Source organism: Stegodyphus dumicola, chromosome 3 (assembly GCF_044657685.1).
Source record: "Stegodyphus dumicola isolate Sdum_Otavi_A_Nest chromosome 3, ASM4465768v1".
Classification (NCBI taxonomy): Eukaryota; Metazoa; Arthropoda; class Arachnida; order Araneae; family Eresidae; genus Stegodyphus; species Stegodyphus dumicola.
The window spans coordinates 63,024,084-63,051,855 of record NC_140770.1 but is presented as its reverse complement, the minus strand read 5'-3'; the positions used below and the strand labels follow the sequence as shown (position 1 = coordinate 63,051,855).

Genomic DNA, 27,772 nt, shown 5'->3' with positions numbered 1-27,772 from the left:
CCTGATCATCTGTTTATGACTCATTCTTCTTTGATGGAAACCCGGTTAACAGTCAGCAATATCTCACTATGTTACAAAACTGGTTGTTTCCTAGGCTGCATGAAGAGAACTTCATTTTTCAACAAGACGGAGCACCCCCTCACTGGTGTCGCCTAGTGCCATTATCTGAATGAAACTCTACCAAACCGTTGGATTGGTCCTTAACGAGCTGGCGACTTAGCATGTCTCAGCTGGCCTCCACAGTCACCAGATTTGACACCCTGTGACTTCTTTCTGTGGAGTTTCATTAAAGACAATTTTTACGTACCACAACTCCCACAGAACCTGCAAGAGGTGAAGAACAGGATCCGTACTGCCATAACATCAGTTACAATGGACATGCTTGCCCAAGTATGGGAGGAATTTGTATATCGATGTGATATTGTTCATGTCACTGGTGGAAGACATATTGAACATCTGTAATCTGAACTTGAGAGGTTCGTACATACATGTGTAAAGTTTCATATTCGTATGTCATACAGTTTAATAAATATATGCATTCGAAATACATATATTCTTTTTGAAACACACTGCATAATCTATTAAAAGATTACACAAAAATAATTTTATTTGAAATTAGTTTATGATAAACAAAAGAATCTGAAATGCTTTTCAATCCTTTAGAAAACAAATTAATTGCTCTTGAGTTCAATAATTTAATAATAAAGTAGTATCTATTATCACATTAAAAAATATACATAAAAATTAAAACAGTTCTGTATTTTTTTTCAGTTAGTTGCATAATAATAATAATCATTAAAAATTGTAAAAGGATTTTGGACACTTGTATGCTATTCTTAGCAAGGAATACTTCATAAATTTGCAATTTTAAAAGTTTATTTAAAATGAAAATAGCAAAGAACACAAATGCTTATCTACTTGAAATGTGGGTTGCCTTTGTAAAGGACTTACTAACATTTTGAACTGAACTGGATAGTGGAAAAGAACTTAAGGCTCTCTGCCTAGGAAAGGAAGCTCTTATGGAGAACTCTCTAAGGAAAAGGCTCAAATTCATGTTACACATGATAAAAACCCCAAAACTGCCCATGAAACCAGCTTGCCTGATGAAATTTGAATTCAAATCGAACTCCCAGTATTAGTGATTTTATCCACTTGGCCACTGAAGGGCAAAACAAAACTTAAAGGATCTAATGTAGTATTTTATTTACTGATAAATACAAAATAAAAATGTCAGTTTCAAAATGGCAATCTTATGAATATAAACATGCTTTGACAACTAAATACACAAAAAAGGAAAACCAAAAGAAAAAAAGTTTTATTTTTGAAAAAAATATGATTTACAAAAAGTAAATTTACACATTTAATTGCTTTTTAAAACAAATGAATGCAAAAGGGGAGGGAATTAATACATGCATTCTTGTACAAAGTGATAAAATTTTAAAATGAAATTAGTTTAGATATAAAATATTGATCACAATACATATTGAAACGCATTATGTTCTCTTAATCGGTAATTTATCAAAATACTATATCACATTTTAAATGCTTCTCAAATCTGTACTTCAAAAATAATTAAAAAAGACGTCAATTAAAAAATTAATATGGTATGCAATAACATATTCAGAAAAGTGCCGAGGCTTTATATTATATTACCCTGCCCCAAGATGTTCAAAATCTTCAGATAATAAAATGCTCAAAATTCTTACAAAAGATTTCATGAATGTTATTTCTCAAAATGTATTTACATTAAGTACTTATAAAAATGCATTCTCGAAATATATCTTTGGTAGTAGAAATACAAAATATGAAAGCTGAAGTATTATGAAGCTTAAATTAAATAAAAGCATAAGCAAAAATAAAAAATGAGAACATCAACAAATAAAGTAACAATAACTATATCAGAGCCTGACAACTTAAATCAGTGTTTCTCAGTAAAGGTTCTATGCTCCACAAAGGAGGGGGGGGGTGTTTGTTAAGGGGTTAATTTTGGAATATTAAAAGTTATCCATATTTTATATAGGGGACATCAGAATTTAGAAAGGCTTAGGTAGGGCATGGCAAAAGAAAGGTTGGGAAACACTGACTTAAGATATAAAAACAATAATGAAAAATACTGGAATGTGAAAAATATCTGCTGGAAATAAGTCTGATTTTAAAAATTCCAGTTCATTGACATATAAAATAAACTAAACAAGTTAATCTTACTGTACTAAATTTTAATACATTGTTTCTGGGAAAGTTTACTCAATCAAATATATGCAAAACTGCATTTTAGCATAAAAATAAAAAGAAATATAATTTATAATAGCTAAAACTTTTTAACAATATCACATGAAAATTAAAGACTTTTAATCTGGATATGAATTTTTGCAGTTAGAGAATACAAACAATTTAAAGACATTAAATTAACTACAAAAATATCTTAACAGAGATTCACATTTTTTCAGCTAACAGTTGCTACTAAGCAAAACAAATGATCAAATCAACAAAAAATTCAGTAATTTGATATTTTAAAGAAACAAAATTTCAATGTATATTTAAATCTCACTGATATCACAAAACATGGCCAAAATTAAGACTAATTGACTAGAATAATAATCACTTAAAAATGTCCATATTTTATTAAAAATAATGCTTAAATATTTTAAATGCATAAAATTATGTACTAAAGAGTTACGTAAACATATACATCATTTAAGGAAACAATTCATCAGCTACTAATGCAAGTAAAGATAATGCTTGCAAATAAATTGGCACATCCAATAAAAAGTCATAGCTTTTTAAACACATATAAAATTTAACATAAAGTAAAAAAACTTGAAATTTAACATGAAATTTTTTTAATGAATTACTTTTAGAAATAACTCTTATATATATAAACATTACTAAGCTATTCTACACAATAAATGCAACAAAGAGTAGATTTCATTAATCTTATCATAGCATTAGCAGATTTTGATAAATATTATGACTAGAGACAAAAAAAAGTTAAAAAAAAAAAGAGGCAATTATAAATTCAACCCCATAAACAGATCTTATTAGTAACAAAATGCTTGAAAACAGATATACTTTTGGGTGATATTATGCATTACAAGAATTTATCTTTTAAATGAAAAAATAAATCATGAGAACACACTAAAATTATATTTTTTATTTCAAAATTAATTTTAGCACTGTGCAAATTAATCTCCAGGATATCATTTTATCCACTGCAGTACGTCAGTAGATTTGTTGTTGTAATGTACACTAACTTTAATATATTACTTTTGAAAGCAATGTTCCATGCTACAGTTTTCTTGCCATCAATCCATTTCTTGTTCATTACTTTACATTCAAACTTAAAAGCAAAACAGAAAAATTGACTAATAGACCTATTATCATACATAAATATTTTGAACTATAAATTCAAACTAATTAAACTAACTAAAGGTCTTTTCTTGAAAACTGTCTATACTGAAGCCATAGCAAAAACATTGGGAAGAAGGGAGGGGAGTGATCTTCACATTAAGACTTCTTATGAAATGGTTACATTAAATTCTGTCATATAAAAAATGTAGAGCTGTATACTTTCTGAATCTACAGATTTGCATTTCTGAAAACAAAGTTTAAATTCATGCATGAAACCATAAAAACCTGGAATATACCTTTGGAAACAATTACTTGTATTTCTAATAAAATAGCATATTTTTAGTAGATATGAGAAATCTATCACATAGCAAATATTTTTAGCCTTTAATATGTTCCAATATACCATAATGAATTAAGAATAGTTTTAAATATGTATAGTTTAATACACTGAAATAAGCAAATAAACTACGATTATTCTGAAATAAGCAAATAAACTATGATTATTCTGAAATAAAAACTAACATAAAAATCACCCAAAATAATGTTTTTAATTCTAAATCTGAGAACTCTAAATTTACCTACATATATATACTGTGCAATAATAATAATAAAAGAGGAACAGTTCTATATCTTCTATTCTGCTGGGTCGATTGACGAAATTCAAATTACATTTTTCATGTCTCAAAAGCGTGGCTTAGGATATATATTAGATTTATACATAGCATTGTTCTAATATAGGTATTTTGACACAAAATTGGACTTTTTCCGAAGTGACATGCCAATTTTTTTCCAGATTTCGATTCTATGACTCAAATTATGCCCAGATATTAAATTTTATAATTTTTTGTGAGAAATTAAAAAATTTACCTAGTCACATTTTTTTTCAGTTTGCGCCATGAATAATTCATTTAGCGAACTTCTTAATTTATGGCAATCTATTTTCCTTTTCTTTTTTTCACTGAACATGAGTGGGGAAAAAAAAAGGAATTGTTCATACTTTCAAATAATTTTAAGAAAATGCATAAACCAAATTTCAAAATGCTCCAGTGTGTAAATTCACATATATCTTACGTAATTTTGAATAAAAAAACTCCAATTTTTGTAGGTATGCTTAGAAATACATCTACTTTAAGATGAAGGTAAAAATTTTTTAAATTTCCAAATGTGAAAGGAAGAATCAAATAAGCTTAATAAAAAAAAAAAGAGATGTTAATAAATATATATCAAGTTCAATTAACATTGAGGATCTAAAATTTTGAGAGTTAATATTTTAAAAACTACTCATGCTATTTTTTCAAAACTTGGCAGTTTGGCATAATTTGAGTCGTAGAATCAAAATATAGAAAAAAATTCGCATGTCATTTCAGAAAAAAAGTCTGATTTTGTTTCAAAATACCTATATTACAATAATGATATATATATATATAATGCATATCCTAAGTAGCGCTTTTGAGACATGAAAAACACAAGTTGAATTTCAGCAATTGGCCCAGTAGAACGCGAGCTATAGAACTGTCCCCCAACCACATTTTTTGTGCAATGTACATCAACCAGCATCAATTGCTTTATTATGTAATGATATTTAATATTATTTCAGAAATATATTATAAATAAAAGTTTTAAAGGTTCATAAAATATTATATTTGTAATTCATAAATTACAATGGAAAATACGAGAAGTAAATTAATTCTGTTACATTCATCACACAAAACACTATATTATTAAAAAGAGTTTCTTTACCTAAGGCTTCAAATTCATTTAAAGATATGACTTTTAATATAAAAGATGAGAACAAATTTAAAGACTTTGGAATTTAATGTAATAAAAAAAAATTAGGCAATACTTTCAGATACAGTAATTTTTGCTATTACCATATATGTCCAAGTTTAAGCCGATCCGTGTATAAGTTGAGAAAGTATTTTTAATTCAAAAATTTACCCAAAATTGAAAACCTGTATATAAGCCAATATAGAAAGAAAAAAATATTCCTGCAATGATCCAGCATGTTGCCATGAGGGCAATTGGGTTAAGTGGGTGGACTTTTTTCCAATCAAATCACTGCAAACTAAAATGCCAGATGAGAACAACAATAGTTTTAACTCTAGTAATCTATCTGAACTTACAACATATTTTCTATTCATCTGTTGTCTTGTATATGGTCAATGGTACCTGCACTAGTCTTATTCTGTGCCATTTTATTTTTATAATATGAAATATGAGCAAAAACAGAAATTTTTATATGACAAATTTGGAACTATGTTATCACATTTGTGAAAATTCTAACAGTACAACTGCTTGACATTTCACGTAAATAAAAAATAAGTGGATAAAAAAAATCAGCAACATAAACAGTTTTGAGACTAACACAATTCATTTTCATAAAACAAAAAAACTCTTTTTCATTTAAAATTAATTTTTTTCTTAAACTAAAGGAATTAAAAAGTGATATATCTGGCAATTTATCGCTTGTACCAGTTAATGGAAAAGCACCTACATTTTTTACAAGATAAGCAAATCTGCATGTAACCTGATCACTGTAATTTAGATTCAGAAAAAGTTCCAAAAATTCTGGGCTTATACACAGAAGTATAAGATAATTTTACTAGGCTACCGGAAAAAAATATTAAATAAAAAAATTGTAGTCTTAATTGAACTATTATTATGTCAGTATTACTTATTTGAAGTTAATACCAAACCAAAATCACATTTTGTATTTTAAATTTGGAATTTACTTTTTTACTATTCATTTATTATTTAAGCTCTTGACTAGCTCTTCAGTATGAGCTTTTGAAGTTCATATTACATGAAATTAAATTTTGCTGACTTTAACTATTATGTATTAACATGCTTCTTCTAAATTAAAGTAAGCCATTTTTCTGGATTATGAGGAACCTATCATATTAATTTATATTCATATTTGAATAAATATTCATAACTTATAACTATGAAACTTATCCCAAAATGCTTAATTTATGCATTAATACACAAATAAATTATGAAAATGAATTAAGTAAAACATCAAAAATGCATTATGTATCTTTAAAATGATTAATAAAATCCTGTCTAAAAGAAATGTATAAAAAATAATGTAATACAGTGCGATTAAAAATTCCCAAACTCTAATCAAAAAAGGTCACACATCTATTTATTTTATTTCAGGTGTAACTCATAAGATTTCTCAATTAGAATAAAGAATGAACAAAAAGTTCTTCTTCAGAAGATGATAGAAATGAAATGTTCTTTACACACTAATCGACATGAAGCCATATGCTTCTCGCCACTTTTTTTCAAAGCATTAGTTCAGATATCATGCATGACTGTTTAAAGATGATAATCTACAGATCTTTCAGCTTTTAGCATTCTCACGCAACAAACTTCAGCTCATACATGAGACTTATGGAGCAATTAACAGTCCTTCCTTCAGATGTCCCACTCAACATATTTGTTTTTTGTCTTGCTATATCCCACACAGCAATACTTACCAATTTTTTACATTGTTAAAGATATATTTACAATGAGAATTTGGGGACTTTTGAATGGCACTATATGTTTTGATTGAAGTTCAAACTTGAATAATAGAAATTTTACTGGACAAAAACAAAAACTGTAAATGGCACCAGAAAACTGATAAAAAATAAAATGCTTCATATTTAAAAAAAAGAATTCAATTTTTTTAGAAAAATTAGTTTTAAAAACTGAAAGTATACATTTAAATACATGTGTAATATTAGTAAAACACATTTGGTGCATTTACATGCTAGATTTATTGCAGTGAAGTTATTTTTGTACACCAAACGATTACTGACACAATGAACTAAAATAATTATTCTGTAAGTTTTTCTTCCAAGGAAAGGATATATTTAATTTTACATCATAACGTAGTTATTTTCTAAATGCTCATATTCTGCAGTTCATCTCAAGATAAGTTTAATACTGAACACCAACAGTGTTTCACAGTATCAAACTTATAATTTAAACTTTTGTTTTCCTTCTTCATCCCACAGTTAATCCTATAATCAGTCCAAGTATAGCCAGCACAACAATCAAAATGATGATTATGATGATAATTTTCTAATAAAATAAAAATTAAAATAATAAATAAAGATAACAAAACTGAAAAACATAACAATAAATTCATGCAATAACATATCTGATGATACAGTTGAAAAAACAAAAAGAACTTTCTAATGAAAATATAAAAAATAAACTTATTTGAAACAGAAATAAAACACAACTGATGTGAAAGCATGTACAAATAAATTTTTAATTTCAAAATTATATGTACTTTTTGAAATATCATTGATACTATACAGATTTAATATGCTAAAATTGTCCGAAACTCCCCCCCCTTTTTTTTTACATTTTCTTACTGAATAAACATATTATTGTATGAAATATTTTATTGCTAAGGATTCTAATACAATATGTGAAAAATCATCTGCAATAGAAAAGAAAAAACTGGAATCACCAACTATGAGCAATATTATTTGCAGATAAATAATGATGCTTACTAGATAGTATGTATAAATTTTGATTTACAAAAAAGATCCTCTATTTGTATTCAGGGTTAATAAATTCAAATAACTAATCATTTTGTTCTTTCAGAAGTTGTAAAAAGTCAAAATAAACAATAAATAAAATATTTCAATAAAATTGCTTGCCAAATTTAAGAAAAATAACAAAAGCTCTAATTTAAAATATTTTTATTTTGTTTCTTGCCAAAATATTAAATTTATGAGCTGCTGTGAAAAGCCCATATTGCAAATATTTAATATACAGGGTGATTATAATTAAAGTTTAAGTTTCAAAACGCTATAAAAAAAGAACCACTGATGAAAATGATGTGAAATTTGAAAGGAATGTTATTGAAGAAGGCGGAAAGCATATGGCAGAAGAAAAAAGTTAGTTTCAAAAGTTAGCAACAGATGGCGCTGTAAGCGACAGAATCACGACGAGAAACGAGAAATGATTCGTAAAACAACGGCTAAGGTGGAAGTTACACATTAAAACGCATTGATAAATTAGAATTGTTGAATAATTTTATTTGCATGACTGTACATATCACATCGAAAGGGACAAATCGGTTTCAAGAGTTTTGTGGCGACATACCGCATAAGAACCATTCATCAAAGAAGTTCGGAACTGTCGCGAGACTGGCGCAAAACATGTTCAATATGGTGTCCACCGTTGTGTGCAACAAGTTGAAAGCGACAAACAGCATGTTCCATAACGGATCGCAGTGTCTCCGGGGTGATGTTCAGAATGTGTTGCGGAATGCGTGCCTTTAATTCTGCTAAATTTGCAATTGGAGCACGGAACACAACATCCTTCAGATATCCCCACAGCCAGAAATCACACGGAGTAAGATCAGGCGATCGGGACGGCCAGGCTGTAGGGAAATGACGGCTGATAATTCGAGCATTTCTGAAATGGCGCCTCAGCAGCTGCTTCACGAGATGTGCAATGTGCGGAGGAGCGCCATCTTGCATAAAAATGATTTCATCCACACATCCACGCTGTTGCAGAGCTGGAATCACGTGGTTGCGCAAAAGAGACGCATACCTCTGACCAGTGACGGTTTCGGTAACAGGACCGGAAGCACCCGTCTGCTCGAAAAAATATGGTTGTAGGATGAATGATGCCGTAAAGCCACACCATACCGTGAAGTGGTACGGGGTGCGTTGCCAGTGGATTTTCTGTTGCCCATATTCGACAATTCTAGGTATTCACGTATCCTGTCAGATGGAAATGGACTCCATCTGTCCACAAAATTTTCCACGGCCATTAATTATCCACTTCCATGCGAGCCAGGAATTCTAACGTAAACGTCTCCCTAGCTGTCAGGTCAGACGGAAGCAACTCCTGCACATGGCCAATTTTGTACGGATAGCATTGCAGGATGTTTCGTACAATTTTCAGCACCGTGCTCGTAGGCCTGTCAAATGTTCGAGCAATTCCTCGTGCACTGCACGGTTGCACACCACCGGCCGACCCCTCCTGTAATGCTGTGGCCACTTCTTCAACTACCGTCGAATGCACTCGTTTTCTCCCTCTACCAGATTGCACATCAAACGAACCTGTCGTTTCGAATTTTTGCATCATTTTCTTTAGACCTACGACACTCATTGGACCAACGCCTTCTTTTATACCCTTCAGTTTCCTGAAATTTTGCAGAGCTACTCTTGCACAATCATCATTCTTGTAATACAGCTTGTAATACAGCAGAGCGCGGTCCTGCAGTGAAACACCCATGGCGAACATCTGAGACGCGAATTGAGGAACAGCCTGGTACCTGGCGGCTTTATAACACTGAAATTTAACTAGCATTTTAATTTACGTCTTCTTCCGCTTGCAGCGCCATCTGTTGCTAACTTTTGAAACTAAATTTTTTCTTCTGCCATACGATTTCCGCTTTCTTCAATAACATTCCTTTCAATTTTGACGTCATTTTCATGAGTGGTTCTTTTTTTATAGCATTTTGAAACTTAAACTTTAATTATAATCACCCTGTATATTATTATGATGTTATGTGAATTTAGTTGTATGTTTATTTCTGCAAATAAATATGTCATTCACCAAAAGAGTCTGCTAACTGGAAGGGAGAAAACTAACACAAAATGTACCAAAAAAATTCATTAATATTCTGCATTAACAAAGGGAAGCTGGAAAAATTTATTGAATGTATACTTAATGAATATTCTTTTGGATAATTTAAAAAATTTTCCAATTAAAGGATACTGAAGTACAAATGTGAACATTATACATCAATTCTGCTCCAAATTCAGAAGTAAAAAAAAAAAAAAAAAAAAGCTTATAAAAAGTTTAAAAAGATAAATTTTTATTTATTTCATGAGAAAAAATTTCCAAAGGTAGTTTTACCTATTTGTCAATTTTTACCAACATAGTTCTAGGAGTAATTGTTACAAAATGATATTTTTACTTGGATAAAATACAAAATGGATAAACTCACTTGTCAACATCAGTTCTGTCATCATGAGCTATTTTAAGTAAAGAGAATGACCTTCATCTTTTATTTGAAACTAATAACATATTTGTTTAGCAACACTGATTGTGAATGAACTGTTTCTGAAGTGGCAGAAATTCTATACTGGCAGAGAATTTCTAAATTTAGATTCATTAGTTTAAATATTACCTTGCCGGTATAACATTAACCAAAATGCTAGTTCAGAATCTGAAAATTATTAGAGATAATACTGTTTATTTTGCATATTTGAACATGAATATCAAAATGCAGTTTGTGATAGGAATATTAACCTGCTTTTAGCAGTTACTTAGAAAACTGCTGTTTCTGAGAAAAAAAGAAAGAAAAGAAATTAGACTACTAGACAGACATAAATCTGATAGCATAAATAATCAGTTGACTTTTGTGGTTGACAAGTCTCTCCTCCATTTCAGGCAGCCTGCCATTACATTATGTTGTGTAATTTTCTGGAGCTAAAATAGACCATAGAAAACTCTTGGGGGGGGTAGAAAGTGTATATTTGATGATAAATGTTTCTTGAATTTTTTATATTATTAATCGTTTGCTATTTGGGGGGCACATATCACATGTAATTAAAAAAATTGCTAAAATGACTGAATATAAAAATTCAGTAATTTATAAATAACAATTTTTAATATATTAGCCTTAGTGGATCCATAGTAAATTAATATTTTATTCATCATTTAGGATCAAATAAAATCTATATTTTCTGATAGTGATTTTGATATGCTGTAAATGTATAAAAGTTACATTAAAAGATATATTCATTCACAAGATTTTGTATTTGAAAGTTATCACATCTGCATTTTCCTTCTATGCAAAACATAAATAAAAACATAATACTTAATTTACAATATTTTTCACTCCAAGAAACACAGCATAAATTTCACGAAAAAATATAACTTACTTTCCGTGCTTTGCTTTGGTATCGTGTCGCACGATTGACATCAGTAGCAGCTTTATCAACATAATCAGCAGCATTCTGGACATGGTATTCAATTCTATCAATCAGTTCTCCCTAAAATGAGGGAGGGGGGAAGGAGGAGCATAAGACAGTGAATACTTTTGGGTACTTAAATGTTAACAAATAAGGATTGACAGTAATTTGATATAATTATTTTTTTCTTTATACTGGATGGAAAATACTTGGCAGTGGCTTCTAAAATAGCTTCAAAAGTTTTTTTTTTTTTTTTGTCCCCTAAGCTACAACTTTCTGCCACCACATGAAACAAGCATGACTTCGTATGGAGTCTTACTGTACCCCTACGTTTCTTGTTCTGCCATTTTGAAGAGCCCCGTGTCAGCTAAATATTTTGAATATGAATTCCAGAATGTGGATCCATGAAATTGCATTTTTGGTTTTCAAAGAACCAAAAATGCAAATCCCAAATAATCACTTCAGGCTTGAAAAGCTTGAAACCAGCTTTTTGAAATTTTTATAGCTGGCCCAGAAGTTGAATTTATTGGTCGTTCCTTTTTTGATTTTTCTTTGATTGCATTTAATAAAGTCATGGCTTTTCAATCGGGCATTGTAACAAGAAAAGTAATCTTTAGTTCTCTGGCAAATACCACCAGAAATTCACTGAGGTGGTAGAACATGGCCACCACTATTTTTTTCTTCTTTGGGATAAGGCTTTCATCAATCTCTAAAACCCGCTATTTTTTTTATTTCCATGATTTTGCATCTTGTACATACATATTTATCCCAAATAATCACTTCAGTTTATAACAATAGTATCAGCCATGTTGAATTCTTCCATGAAGAATTTTATTGATGTTGTTTCCTTATACCAGCAGTAAATGAATCTCATGGCAATCTATTTGCCAATAGCAAATATATAATTGGCAAAATAACAAATATATAATTGATTGGCAAAATAACAAATATATAATTGATTGGCAAAATAACAAATATATAATTGGCAATAACAAATGGCAAACTATTTGCCAACTTGCATTCCTACTGAATCCATGCCTTTCAAACATTGGCATGTGATTGTTGGTTGACTTTAATGAAATTTCATTTTGTGAAAAATTGGAACATTGATGGTCACATAGCAACCTATTGTAAGAAACTAATAGCACCACTTTCATTATTAGTAGATCCATCAGACCCATAATCAAACTATAAATTAAAAAAATATATAAAAAAATAAAATAAAATAAAAACTCAATTCTTAAAACTGTGCTTTATAGGAATTCTTAAAACTTAGCAACATCATACAGTTGCAATAGTGATTATTTTAACATATAACACCAATTACTTTTTTCAAATGAAAGTCATGGTTTAACCTTTCTCAAACAACTGCACAGCGATGGCTCACTTGACATGGGCTTGAAGCAAGCGATGCATTATGCATCTGAATGGACTCAAAGTAGATTTACTAGATGAAGTACTTAGGCTTGGTCTTGTGGTATATGCTGATAATGCTTTAATTCAAGATGTGCTAAGTGGACATAGAGCAAAAATGACTCAATTTTCATCAGAAATGGTGAAATTCAAGGTCACAAAGAATCCAACCCACTCCACTACTATGAATAAAATGAAGATTTAACTGTCAATGTTCAGCAACTTCCTCCATTCGATCCCAATATTAAAAATTATACTTTTAATCAATTTATAGTTTAAAACACTCATTACCTGATTTTCGACTAATACAGCCATATCCAAAAACATATCATGTAGTTCTCTGATACTCTTTTCCAGCTTCACAATATCTGCATGACGGGCTTCAATATCAGCCAGTGTTTGTTTAGCCTTCTGAGTTTCAATCACAATCTGAAATGAAAGATACAAAATGTATTCATTTAACTTCATTTAATGTTTGTAAGAAATAAAAAATATAAAGAAAAATAATATCAAAAATAAATACTTTAGATTTTTGAAGTAACTATAATAAAAAGGGAATTTAACAGAAATTTATAACACAATCTTTTCTTTAATTCAGGCAAAAATTTAAATCAACACACATTAATATAAGACTGGAACTTTCTGTTATCACCTCCACCAAAAAGTCATGAACTTGTTGGTGACATTGGAGAAACATGTTTGTTTGGGTATATTTATGTCTACTTCAATGATGCACTCAATGCCGTCTACTTCTTTACATTCATTAAAAAATAAAACACATACCTTATTTTTATAGAAATCCTTCAGCAGTATTTTTTCACTGCTGTTCTCATGTACATAGTGATATGTTTAAAAATATGAATAAAAATAATATTAAATTTATTTAATAATTTAAATATGATAAAAAAATCAGAACTGCAGAACCTCTGCACTATGCACTAGCCATAACTGCCAAAAAACAGTTAGAATTTTAAAATATAGTCCAACATAATACTGCATTGTAATGAAAAATAAAGATGGTAAACTTCACAGTTCAATTGCAATTCATTAAAATAAAAACAAATGTACTCAATATAAAAATAAATACTAACCAGAAAAATAGCCAATTAATATCAAAAACACAAATCCAAAAGCTTTCAATCATGCATGAGCTATGTGCATACCGGGATTAACATACAGTAAGACCCCGCTTAACGCGGGGGATACGTTCCATCGTAGTAGAGCATAATGCGAAACAGCGCTAAGCGAGGCTATCTTAACATGTAAATAATGGGGTTAGGGGAAGATGGATAAAAAATGGTTAGGCATTAAATTTAATACTGTTTTTTTAATAAAAATAAAATCAAACATTTATTTCTTACAAAAATAAAAACAATATAAGCGCATATACTTTTAAAAACAAATAAAATTCTCAGTCAGATCATTCAGTCTATTCTGGGTTTCCAATTTTCTGCCTTTTTGTCAAGAAGGCATTATGATAGATTGGCTTAATGGTATATTGCGTTCAATTTCGTCGTCAATCCATATAGACAGTCGTTTTTCCATTTCCTCTATAATGTTATTTCTAGAACGGGTAATTCTAGTTGCAGAGCTTGACGTAGTTGCAGTTGCCGATGACAGTATTTTTTCTTTATTCTTAAGAATTGTCCTTATTGTTGAAGTTGCCAAAATCAATGCAGCACTAATTTGAGATTGACGCTCACCAGAATCTAATCTTCTAATCACTTGCATTTGAGTTTCCAGTGAAATGCTTTTTCTGGTTGCTTTCTTTTCTTGTTTTTTATTATCACCCATGATAAAAACTAAAGATCATAATATTTGTCACTGTATTAATCGTTATAGTATTATACAAATTTAAACTTACAATAATGTCAACAAATGTTTCAAATAATAAAAATGCGTCCACCAAGCAAGAAACACAACTACACTGTTTTGGATATGTTATTTGGAAACCTAGTGCTGCGCACAATTTCGGAGAATCCCCGGGTTGAAATAAAAGAGCGCTAAACCGAAACAGCGCTAAACGAAACAGCGTTAAGCGAGGTCTTACTGTATAAGTATTTTTTGAAGACACTGCAGGTTGCCACATAAGTACAATGCCCTCACCAGGACACGAATACGTGTCAAGCATGCTGACTGCTACACCATGAAGGCATGCTAAGAAGGTGGGAGAAATACCTTATATACTCCCCTTTTTAAAGGGCGACCGAGAATTAGAGGACACAACTGACAAATCTTGGTGGTGGAGAATCATCATCCACCACCTTTTTTTAGTTCAGGCACCACTGTAGAGACACTAGGTTATTTCAAAGCAGGAGATGTGAAAAATTAGCAATACCCTCGCTGGGACTCGAACCACAAATGTCTCAAATACACATCGAGCGTGCTGACCACTACACCACGAAGGCATGCTAAGAAGGCAAACGAAATACCTTATAACCTAATTTTAATTAAATCCTCAAAATTTATTAGTGTAACTTACCCCTTCAGTAAAGATTGTTGGATTTCCACTCTCTAACATTTCTTCAATTTCAGCATCAGTCTTTGTGTGTCCAGCTGCATATTTTGAAAATAAAGTCATAAAAAACACATGAAATTTCATAATGGTATGTAAAATTCAAAGCATAATAAAGGTAAAAAAATTGTAACATTTAAAAAGTTTATGACAAAAAAGAATAATTTATTAAATATGAAAAATAGAGGGATCTACATTTATACCAGGATTTAGCTCATGAAACGTATAACATATATAACTTAGACTTAATGCTAAAGATACCTAATTTTTTGCATGGTGTCTACATTTGCTTAAACATATATACGCTAAAAAGGCAAAACACAGACCAAACCCACATTTTTCAATGAACTCGTCTGGATGACATGGAGTATATATATAATGTAATTAAGTGAAAATGGTATTTAACTGCTGCTGGAGAAGGTAAGGAATCATTCATGCACTTACTTTTCCAAGTGTTGGGAAGGCTGCTGATCAAAGTGAATTTGATAGAGTGCAGATTGTAATGGTCCAAAGAATCAGAATGAGTATCTCCAAAACTGCATGACTGATTGGTTGTTCACGATTTGCCATTGTTAGTATTTATGCAAAGTGGATATATGAAGCTGAAATGAGCAGTAGATGTGAAGGTGCTGAACATCCATGCATCATAAAAAAAAAAAAAGAGAGAGAGAGAGAGACATCAGAGACTGTCCCTCTTGGTACAGCAAAATCATTGGCAGACAATGGCTCAGGTGACAGCCCAATACAATGCAGATCCAGGTGCAAGTGGTCGTGTAAGGGTATGCCATCTTCCATGCGAACAGTTGCTGCCCCCCCCAGTACAGCAGGTCATACACATTCTGTTGGGGTGGTATTATACTTTGGGGAATGTTCTCATAGGCAACTCTGGGACCTTTAATTGTGGTAGAACAGACCATGAAAGCTGTGGACTATTTGAATATAACTGCAGATAACTGCTCTTACATGGCATCTGCTTCCTAAATGGAAATGGAATCTTCCAGCAGGACAACACCCCATGTCACAAGGCTTGAATATTCTTTGGTTCGAGGAGCGTAAGTAAGGATTAAATCCAATTAATGTCCTGGTCACATAATTTACGGGATCTTAACCTGATAGAACACACATTTGTGATGTATGGAGTGGGAGCTCACCGCTCAAACACCACCATGTCGGAATATTTTGACTTAGTGACCACTGCTTAGACATTTGGTACAACCTGTCTCCAAACATCTACTAAAAACTTGTGACATCCATGTCAAGGTGAGTTGCAGCTGTTTTGCAAGCCAAACATTGCTCAACGTGTTAATTGAATAGGTGGTCATAGTGTTTCGGCTCTTCAGTGTAACTGAAAAATATGGGTCCCATACTATTGAAAACCCTTGGACGAAGAATAGAAACCCTTCAAAACACAGATGGATGTAGTGAGAAGAGTAGCAATACTGCCTTCAGAGATGGATGACCACATGCTTTTTTTAAAGTTAGGGTAGATCAAGCAAACAACAGACTAGGACATTTCACAAATGCTTGATCAGTTTGAGATCCGGACACCTCGTTGGGCAATTAAGCATTTGGGTACCTTGTGAGGCTTGTTTGCTGATGACCGGCAGCTGAGCATTATCTTTCTAGCAAACAGCATTTTGAAGGTGGAGTAGCGCAACCAGCTGCAGCACTTCACACGCATACTATATTAACCTTTATGCAGAATCTGATATGAAACACAGGTGGCCAGCTGTCTATCCATGCCAATGGTACTCCAAAGCATGATGTCGTTTCACCAAACATTATGGCATTCAACAGTTGCAATATAATTAGACCAGTCTTCCTCCAGCCTCTAGACTTACTTAGTGGTTGCCATTTGTGAAACATAAACAAGACTATCACTGTCACAACACCATTGCAGTTTTTCCCCCTCAGTCGCTTTGTGCTTATGGCAATCTTTGTAAAGGGCAGCATAATTGCAAACCTTTCTGATCAATTAATTAGAAATCATTCATGATGATACTGTAGCATCTAAAACTCCCTGCACATTCTGCATAATGCTGACAGTTGTTCTTTGCTTGATTACCACCACATGCTTTCAGATGCATAGATCCAAGAGTACTGACAACTGTCTAGAGCTAGATCTACCAGTAAACCTGGCATGATTCACTTTTTCAATTCATTTCCAAACCCTTTGCACAGTGGACACATGTAAGTCTGTTTCAGTTGTGGTATGACAGAAGGATCAACTAGCCATTCACAGCCTAAAATGAAATCACTCGTGAAAACTGCAATATATGAAAGTAACTTTGACAATATCTCTTGAATTATTCATCCCTTTTAAAGATGAAAAATGGATTTCCCATGGTAAGAGATTATCATCTGTAGATTAATCTGACTTCATTTTTACCTTGATTCAATTTTTATGGAATTATTTGAGAAAAAAATGTAATTTCTTTTTTGTTATTATTTAAGGTAAAAACTTAAGTTATTATGGAAGAAATATTTCAAAAGAATGCAGTTTTTTGCTTAATTAGTTGAAGTTTTATATGTTATTTGTTTCCAGGTTACATGCCAAATGGATGTTCCTGAACTTTGCATCAAATTTGCACAGAACTCATAAAGCTTCAGGTTTCAGTAAATAACATAAGATATTTTAAATTCATTTTATTGATACGTATTCGATTAAAAAGAATTCATAAAAACAACATAGTTCTAAACAACAAACACAATTTATAGCTTTTAAAACTATATTCTTTGTTTTAAATTTCAGAACTAATTTTGTATTAGCATGTAACATGAATTTCAAAAGCAAAACCTCTCGCAAAATATCTTCAAATTCTGAATCACAGTTTGGCTTAAAAGCACAGAAAAAAATTATTACATCAGATTAAAACAAACTGGAATAAATATTTAATTTTCATGTATTTAAAGGAGATTTGGTAAGTTTTTACTTTGGCTTAAAAGCACAGAAAAAAAATATTACATCAGATTATTTATGCAAACTGGAATATTATTAAGCAAACTGGAATAAATATTTAATTTTCATGTATTTAAAAGAGACTTGCTAAGTTTTTACTTATATTACATTTTTCGACATCTACTACATTTTTCCATTTAATAATTACACTGAATTTTTTCAAACTATCACAATATGCTCTAAAATTAGGAGGGGGGGAGATTTTCAATAAAATTCTATTCATTTCAAGGATGACTCTTTCCTCCAAAAACAAAATTTTTTTCCTTATTTGACCATCCTCAAAATTGAAAGAAGTTTTAATGAAAATCTACACCAATCTAAGTTTGCCCAGTTTTACATTTTACATTGGCATGTTTCTTTTCTGTTACACTAACACACTCTTTTTTTCAAGTTTTCTGCCTGCAAATAAAACTCAAAATAGAATGGCTATATGAATGCCTTAAAAGTGGAAAGTAGAGTGCATTTTTAATGAAACTTGCATACTACCAATCAATTGAATTCTTTTGACATAAAAATTGTATGGGTTCATTCAAATAAATTTTTCTTATACCCAAAGAATGTACACAGTTATCAAATAAATATTATACAAAACTCAGATATCATAAAGTGTTAATAATAATGTCTTCACTTCGTAAAATGAGATTTTAAAATATTTCAGAGTATTTCTATGTTAATGAAATGACAACAACCAAACTTATTAATTTCTTTTTTATTATTTAAGGTGAAAACTTAAATTATAATGGAAGAAATATTTCAAAAGAATACAGTTTTTTGCTTAATTAGTTGAAGTTTTATATATTACTCATATATATTTTATATATTATACTATATTGTTATTTGTTTCCACATTATAATATTCCAAATGGATGTTCCTGAACTTTATATCAATCAATATGCAGAAAAATCATAAAGCTTCAGGTTTCAGTAAATATATTAAGAATATGTTTAAAATAATGCAACAACCAAAGCTTTAGTTGATTAATAATGTTAAAAAAAAGTTTTAAAGATAGTTTTTTAAATAATTATTTTACTCCTTAAGTACATTTTTCACAGTAACAAGTCTGAAAATAATTAAATAATTATTATTATAACATCTATTTTAATAACTATCTTCAAACAAATTTCTAATTTTCCCAAGAAACAGAAGAGCACTATACATGCATCTATTACATAGCTTGTGATTTCACCATATGATAATTCATATATAAAATTTAGCATCAGAACTAACTTATTTCAAGTTGACGTTTTATTCGATCTTTACAGCGCTCTCGGTATTCTGTCTGAATATGGCTATACTCAGTCATGGCATCTACAAATCTTCTAGATAAAGTTGAATGCTGAAACACACACACAAAAAAAACATAACAATCATTTGCACTACTAGAGTTATTTTATCAAACTATACTATTATTTATGTAATTGAATAAACAATCTGTCAATTCTAAAAAATACAACATCAAAAGTGATAATTTAAAAATGCACAATTCTAAAATGTCAAATAAAATAAAGGCATTAAAAAGTGGTACAAAAATTAGACTTATTATAAACAAATCATTTATTTTTGAATGCATTTAGATGCTCAAAGTACTTAAAAGAGGCATAGAGAGTATATTCAATTCCTGAGGACCTCCTTTGAGCAGCTGCTCCCTTTCTATGTGTAGCTCCATCGACAAATGCATGTCTGCCAGCTCTGTATTCATATAATGCTTGAAACATAAAGACACATAATGTTTGAAATCTACACTAGGAATGATGATCTTTGCCAGTAGAAAAATTTTACCTATTACTTAACAGCACCCTTCTTCACCTCAATGTCTCATTTCTGTACACACATTCCATTATGAAATCTGTTTATTTCTGTACTCTCCAGCTGTCTTTACATTTCGAACAGATATTTTTTAGGTGCTCTATAAGCATGTGTACAAACTATATGCAAAAACCAGAAGTAGAGTAGCAAAATGCACGAAAAAAAGAGGCAAAACATGCCAAAAGCAAAAATGAAATAAGAAATTTACATATTCTTATGAAATGTCCAGGCGCGGTAAGATAGCTTCTCCGCAAAGTAGTTTTAGGGTTGCCATAAAATGGAAAAGGACAGCAGGGTTGCCACATTTGGTGATAAATTGTCCATTTGGAGACAAAATTGGCAATATGCCATAGATGGATGGAGAACCTTCTGGAACAAATTCTTACCAGTTTAGCCCAGAATGATCTCAAATACAAACCAAAAACTATATATACCCTGCTGGTACGTGGAGTGCGAGTGCAAGATAGATAGTGTCTAGAGTTAGTCAATCCATGCGGAGTCGATCGAGCTGACAGCCAGCCAGCAAGTGCATCAAAGAGTCTCTTAGTGCATCGTCGAGAGAGTGTGTTAAGCTCCGGGAATAACTGAACCGAAGAGTCGGGAAGCTGTGCTCTGTGTATCATAAAGTGCATCGCGAGTTGCAGCGTGGAGAGTCTCGAGAGTACGTGGGGTTCCGCGAACAAACGAGCAGAGTCGGGAGCTGTACTCTGGTGCTTTGCAGTGAAGCTGTCTCCACCATTATAATCTGATAACCTGAAGGCTATGTCGCTGATTGTTCCAGCGAGTTTATAGTAGATCTTCGACGACTGTAAAACATAACTTTGCAGCTGTCCTGATTAATATTAGCTAAATAAAGTGTGTTTCAATACTTCATCAAGTGTCGTCGATATTCACTTCAAATCCACAATCCCCGTATGAAAGTGAAGGAAGAAAATAACGTAACAATATTTTGGTGCAACATTAAGGGTGGTACAATAAAAGATATCTCTCTATATATACATATACAGTGTATCCCCATGTACAAACCTGGGAAGGAAGGTAAAGAACCTCATTAGGAGCTATAATTACAGTAGAAAAGCATGGGCGGAAAGCAATAGGTGGCACTGTACACAAGCTAGCAAGGTTGGCACATGTGGTTTCCTCATTTCAGACATGCACAGCATGTGATGAACATGAATCGTTATACGAATGTCGAGTTGGCAGATATCCACTTCATCTACGGCCTAGCCAACGGAAATGGACGTGCTGCTGTATGGGGGAAAATATCCAATGAGGTGGCAACCAAATCATCAAATGTTCACTCGGGTGCATCAGAAACTGGCGGACATTGGATCCTTGAGAGCCAGAATTGAAAGTACTGGGCAGCCAAAAGAGCACAAATACCCATATTCGAAGAGAGTTTGTTGCCATGTGCACCAAAATCCTGGTACCAGTGTACAGGCACTTGCTGTTGCAACTCGAAGATCTTGAACAACTGTCCATCATGTACTGCAGGGCGAAACCTTACATCCGTTTCATGTACAGACAGTGCAGTTATTACTGCCATATGATCATCCACAACATGTCATGTTTGCACAGTAGTTTGTTAACAAAAGTGCCACAGACATGAATTTTGGCAGTTCCGTGGTGTTCTGTAATGAAGAAACCTTTTCACATGAATGGGTGTTCAATATGCACAACATGCACATGTGGACCTTAAACAACTGTAGATGTATTTCTCTGGGGTGCCATGAAGAGCCTTGTGTATGACGCGCCCGTCAATTCTGAAATGGAACTGGTGGCATGAATATATATCGCTGCTGCTACGATACATGAAATGCCCAATATTTTTTAACATGTCCACTAATTCATGTTACATTGGTGTTGTGCGTGCATATATGCCAATGGTCGGAATGTCGAACACCTCCTGTGATGCTTTTATGGCATACTATTTATTTATTTATTTTTTATTTAATTAATTTATTTGTTTGTGTGTGTGTGTGTGTTTAATAAAGCATTTTACACTACATTCTGTGTTGTGGCCTTATTGTCTTCGTGTCTCTTTATCTCGTTAGGGCTACATTTCTGCCCATGCCTTCCGATGTCATTAATGATCCTCGTGATGTTCTCTACCTCCCCTCCAAGTTTGTACATGGCATTCGGGCACACCCTGTATTATATAAATATACATGGATAGGTACATTGATATACATAGATAGATAGGTACACACACTTATGCATGCATATTTAAAAAAAATCATTTTTCCAAACTTTTTTCCAAGAACTTTGATCTATAACTATGAAATGAAAATTAATGTCACAGCACGGGGTGGCATTTTGTTCCTTAAACATTGGATTCAAACCAAATTTTATTTATATATAAAATACAATCTTCTGTGATAATATAGAAAACATCTTCTGATTCCAATATGATTATATACACCATAGAGCAGAGGTGCCCAACCTCTGGCCTATCGTGAGCACATTTCCAAAACATCAAAATTTTTGTTAAACATATTTCCAATCTTATGTGATATATCTGAAATATTAATTTCGGCAAATGGGTTTGAGATGAATAATAATATTGTTTGAACTTTATGGAAATCAGAGAGGTGGAGTTCAAAATTATTTTTCAGTGCATTTAGGTTTTCTAAGTATTTTTCTTTTCAATTGCCTTGTGGTGGTTATTAATATGGCATGATAAATTCTGAAAATGGGCGAATTTTTTTTTAATTTCATCTGATTCATCCACAAATTTAACTTTATCTGAAAAGCAGTTACAGTCACAATTGAAAAGGTTTTTTTTTTTTTTTTTTTTTTTTTTTTCTTTTCCCTGGAGATCTTCGATCAGTTTGTTCAGTTTAGCTGTTATAGTCGTGAGAAAATACAGATCAAATAACCAATTATTATCGTTCAATTCTTTATAACTTTTGTTTCCAGTTCCAAAAACTGCTTTATCAGCGAAAGAAGTTCTACAAATCATTGAAGTACTTTTCCCCGGCTGAGCCATCTGACATTGGAATGAAGCAATAAGATTCCATGTTTTCTATCAAGTTCATCAGTCAATAATCAATTATTTTATAACGTCTTGCAAGATATCTTTTATGACTATAAATGCTTACCATATTTTAACAATTAGGAAATATAAATGAATGGTTATTTTAAAAATAATTTTTGGTCATAGTACCTAATCGGGCTGGCGAGTACATACAAAACGATCGGCGAGCACAAGGTTGGGCACCACTGCTGTAGAGTCATTAGGTTATTTTTGAAGCAGGAGAGATGAAAAATTAGCAGTGCCCTCGCAGGAGTGTGCTAACCATTACACCACGAAAGCATGTAGAAAAGAGGCAGAAAATATCTTATATACTCCACCTTTTAAAGGGTGACTGGGGATCACAGGGGACCCAATTACCAAATCCGGGTGGTGAAGAATCATCATCCACCACTTTTTTTAGTTTGGGCACCACTGTAGAGTCATTAAGTTATCTTTGAAGCAGGAGAGATAAAAAATGAATAACGCCTTTGCCAGGACTCAAAATTGGACCTCTTGAATATGTGAAAAGTGTACTAACTGTTAACGCCACGAAGGTATGGAGAAAGGAGGGAGAAAATACCATATAAAACTTTCAAAGAACTTTACTATGATGCAAAAATGATTTCACAATAGTGCTTTTCAATTCAGTTTTCTTGTGCAGATCCCACTAAGTTTCAAAAATGTATATGTATACATAACTAATTAATTTTTATATTTAATAGTAAAGCACATTTTTTTAAATAAAAATTTTAAATTATACAATGTATTTAAATTATCATAAGGTATCACAAATTTGAAAGCATAAAATTCTTTTAGTGTGCAAAACATAATAAATAAATAAAAAAATACTAACCTTTCAATGGCAGTAATGCAGTTTTTCCCTTTTTTTTTTTTTTTTAAATTATTAGAACTTTCTCCACCTTTGATTAAATTCTCAAGTCTCAACTTATCACTCCAGCAGATGTCAGAGTTTGTGCTCTTCTTTTTCAATTTATAATATTGATTTTTTTGTCATAAAGATATACAAACTAGCAAACTGTAATAAAACTTGAAAATCTATTTGCACATCAGACTATTTTTAAGCAGCTTTTTTACAATTTTTCAACTATACTTAATATTAAAATTGTGAAGACCTGAATTTTTCAATTGACGGTTGACTAGTCACAATTTTATGCAATATGAATCACAAATCAATGATCTATTATCATTGTTAACTGAGGAAAAACAGTATTAATTCTGAAACAAGGACCTGTACTATCATTTGAATTTATGAATCTCAAATTGGACTCTTGCATCTCTGGATCAATCTCTGGATTATGAAAAATCAATACAGTTTTTGTTTAACTGATAAACCCCCCCCCAAAAAAAAATTCTAATAAATATGGTAAGAAGGATCCTGGTACTTTCTGTTTATCTCCCACTCTTACCAAAAAGTTACAAACTTGTTGCCAACTTTGGAGAGAAGGATTTGTTTGGATATCTTAATGCCTAGTTCAACGTTGCCTATTTTTTACATTCTCCTTTTTTGTACAAGACAGCCATACACTTCTTAACTTTTTTGTGCTGCTTTTCTTCCCATGCACACAGTAAACTGTTTTTGCTTTAAAAAATAAATAAATAAAAAGAGAACTAAAAAAACCTTGGAATCAAAATCCTAAAATAAAAAGGAAAAAAGAAGCCAGATTACATTCTATGTTATGCTGAAATCTAAGATTTCGTTAACAACGACAAAAACTCCAGTATCCAATCCACTGCTATACTAAAACACTGAAATTTCTCATAGAGAGATCATGATCTGCAGTATACTGGTAAAAATGTCCATAGAAGTGGAAAGTTGACTGAAAGAATACTGTGCATGCATAAATACTTTTTGGCGACATTACAGGTTGCCACACACTCCTACACACTGTGCTCCACTATAGTTCATTCTTATTCCTCCATTTTATCTACAATTTCTTCTTTCTGCTCTTTTACAGACTTTTTCCTTAGCCAATACATACAATATCACAATTTGATAACTGTGGGGCCTTAACCATTCTTATCATCATCCTGCCACTCTACTCTGTTTCTCTCACTTACATTTTGGAAACCTTGATTAATTGAAATGATTTTAATGAGTCCCAGTATTGTTACCTCTTATTCAAAGCTTTTGAATCCGGGATATTATTTTTCAAACAGGACTTACAGCTAAATTTTTAACTTCATTTCAAGCCTTAGAGATAAAATTCATGAAAATTTTCTGTGAAAAAACTGAATTTTTTCCAAAATACCCACATGTGAGTAACTGGGACTTCATTTAAGATCATTACAAAATCTAAAAATGACTAGAAAACAAACTTTTTCAGTTCAAGAGACAATAAACAAACATGATAAAAGAAACATTTTACCAGTATATAAAACCTTGTCTTTGAGATATTGTAAAAAGCATAAAAATAGTTGTGTGTTGTTTTAATTAAAAAAAAAGAAGAAGAAGAAGAAGAAGAAGCAAAAGACACAAACCTGAGTTTGTTTAATTCGCAGTTCAGCAGCAGAGGCATTATTTATCTGTTCTTGTTCAATATTTTGTCCCATTACTGATTCATTGAAAAAAAATTAAGAAATAAAAATAATTTAATAATAACATATTATATTTAATAAAGTTCATTTACTATTTTTAAAACATATATAATATTGCATATATTAATATGCAAATTTTATATTAAATTAATTAACATACTATCTTAATGATGTAACTAAAAAATGGCAATAATTTTTTAATACAGGAAAAATAAGAATACTAAGTGGAATTTTATATACATCTGAGAATGTTGTCTCACCTCCATAATATGGAGGAAAACAGAATTTATCATAAATGCAAATAAGATAAATGTTCAGTAAAGTACAGATTAATTTTACATACACTTCTAGCATGAAAACAGTATTTCTTTAATCTTGAATTAATCTCTTAGTACATAATTATTTTTAAAAAATATTTCTTAACATTGTATTATTCAAAATGAGTGAAGCACAGCATTAAGCATATTAACATTAAACACACACACACATATATAATATTAACATTAAACATAATGATTTTAAATAGCATCATATAATTCCTCTACAGCACTATTTAGAATTATATTCATAAATTTTTCCTTTGGTTTCATTTTTTTCTGTGGAACAATAGGTTTTAAGATAGAGAGCAGATAAAAAAATAATTTTCGAGGAAAGAAAATTGTTCTCTTACAACTTATTTTTAAATTTCTTTTGAACTGATGGATACGTAAAAAGACCAAAGAAGATAAAATTGTGAATCAGTTGAAGCATTAATTTTTAAGTTTATTAAAACCAAAATACCATCACTGTTACTATAAGATACTGCATGCCTAGAAAAGCAACTTTGAGGAGGGAAGGGAAAGAGATGGATTCATAAGGAATACCAGAAGTATCCTTAATTTTTTTTTAAAGGAATATTTCTTTCACATATGATTTACTGCAGTCATTGCAACTACATATAAAACATACAACATATACTTACTTAATGAAATACAATATGAATGATTCTGTTGAAGAGTCCGATCGATTAATTGGGGTAACTCTTTATTTGGAACAAAGCTTAAAAAACAAATTCTAACTGAAAAAATTCAAAGGATTTTTTTTTTTTTTTTTTTTAAATTTTCAAGGGTAACTAAAGGATGCAAACTTGGTATTCTTTTCAGACAAAAGAAATGCCTCATATGAATCATTTGGTACTTCCAGTACATATGCAAATTCTAAAACTTAATGATAGTCTTAAGATGGTTTGGAGTAGAAAAATATACACAAATTTGGTTGTCTGGCCAACAACAGTTTATTCTCTTCACTTAAACTATGGGCTATAGAAAAAGTCCTCACAGAGCACATCACTGTTGCTAATCATAGGCTGATCTGGAAGGAACTAAATATAGTCTTCAAGTTGTCAAAAGTTTCAACCTAGAACCAAAATCAAAAACATTCAAAATATTATGCTTAAAACAGCATACTAATTAGCTAATACCTCCATAACCTATGATACCATTTCTTTCTCACAACCAACAGAAAAGACATTTAAATTTATAAAAACTATAAAATATCATGTGATATTGCATTTCAAACAGCTCACATAGAAAAGTTCTTGCATTTGAGCTGAAGGAAAACAAATCAAAGAACACACCAAAATTACTTATCTAAATAGAAACTTTAGATAAATAATGTCTGCTTGCTGATGAAATATGTCTACCATTTTAATTCGTAAGTTATTTGTCTCTTTATTTATTATGCATAAAATACGTAACAAAGATGAGCAAAATGCGCATTTCAGTTTACCTTAAAATTTACAGATTTCTGTGAATAATTTAACTATGACAAAAATCCTAAATATCAAAGCAAAATGATAAAAAATAATTTTTTAAATGTACCAAAAAATTTCAACTTACAGAATGAAATATCAAAGGACTTTTGTAATGGTTAACAAATTTACATATACCTAAAAAATGACAACTTTGAATTCAATGAAATAAGAAAAGTAAGTAAATATATGTGCAGGTAATCTCTTATTAACTGTGGCAAACTATGAACGCTTGTGCACATATTACACCAGAGTAGAGTTCAGTTTTTGAAACTCGGTAATCATCTCAGTGGGTGCTGCATATTAACTGTTCTTAGGTGATTGTGATAATAGCTTCTTCTGAACTTCTGCAATTCTCTAATTTTTTTGAAGTTAAAATAGGTCAATGCACACACGGGAGAAGAGCAAAAAAAAGTAGTTTAACAACTG

At 31.2% G+C, this 27,772-nt stretch overlaps 1 protein-coding gene across 2 annotated transcripts in view; it reads right to left on the bottom strand.

Moving 5' to 3' along the window:
• Positions 1-1,293: 1,293 nt before the first annotated feature.
• Positions 1,294-27,772, bottom strand: part of LOC118191483 (syntaxin-like) — a 66,623-nt gene continuing 40,144 nt past the window's right edge. Inside the window, exons 5-10 of one of the 2 annotated variants that reach the window (XM_035362286.2) lie at positions 25,498-25,571; positions 19,404-19,512; positions 15,184-15,257; positions 12,993-13,130; positions 11,259-11,369; positions 1,294-3,337 (exon numbers count right to left, since the gene is read on the bottom strand). In XM_035362286.2, the coding sequence (XP_035218177.1) occupies positions 3,203-3,337; positions 11,259-11,369; positions 12,993-13,130; positions 15,184-15,257; positions 19,404-19,512; positions 25,498-25,571 (641 nt within the window). In that variant the 3' untranslated portion in view covers positions 1,294-3,202. Of the gene's footprint in view, positions 7,420-11,258; positions 11,370-12,992; positions 13,131-15,183; positions 15,258-19,403; positions 19,513-25,497; positions 25,572-27,772 lie in introns of both variants that reach the window. The other variant, XM_035362287.2, reaches the window with a different exon arrangement.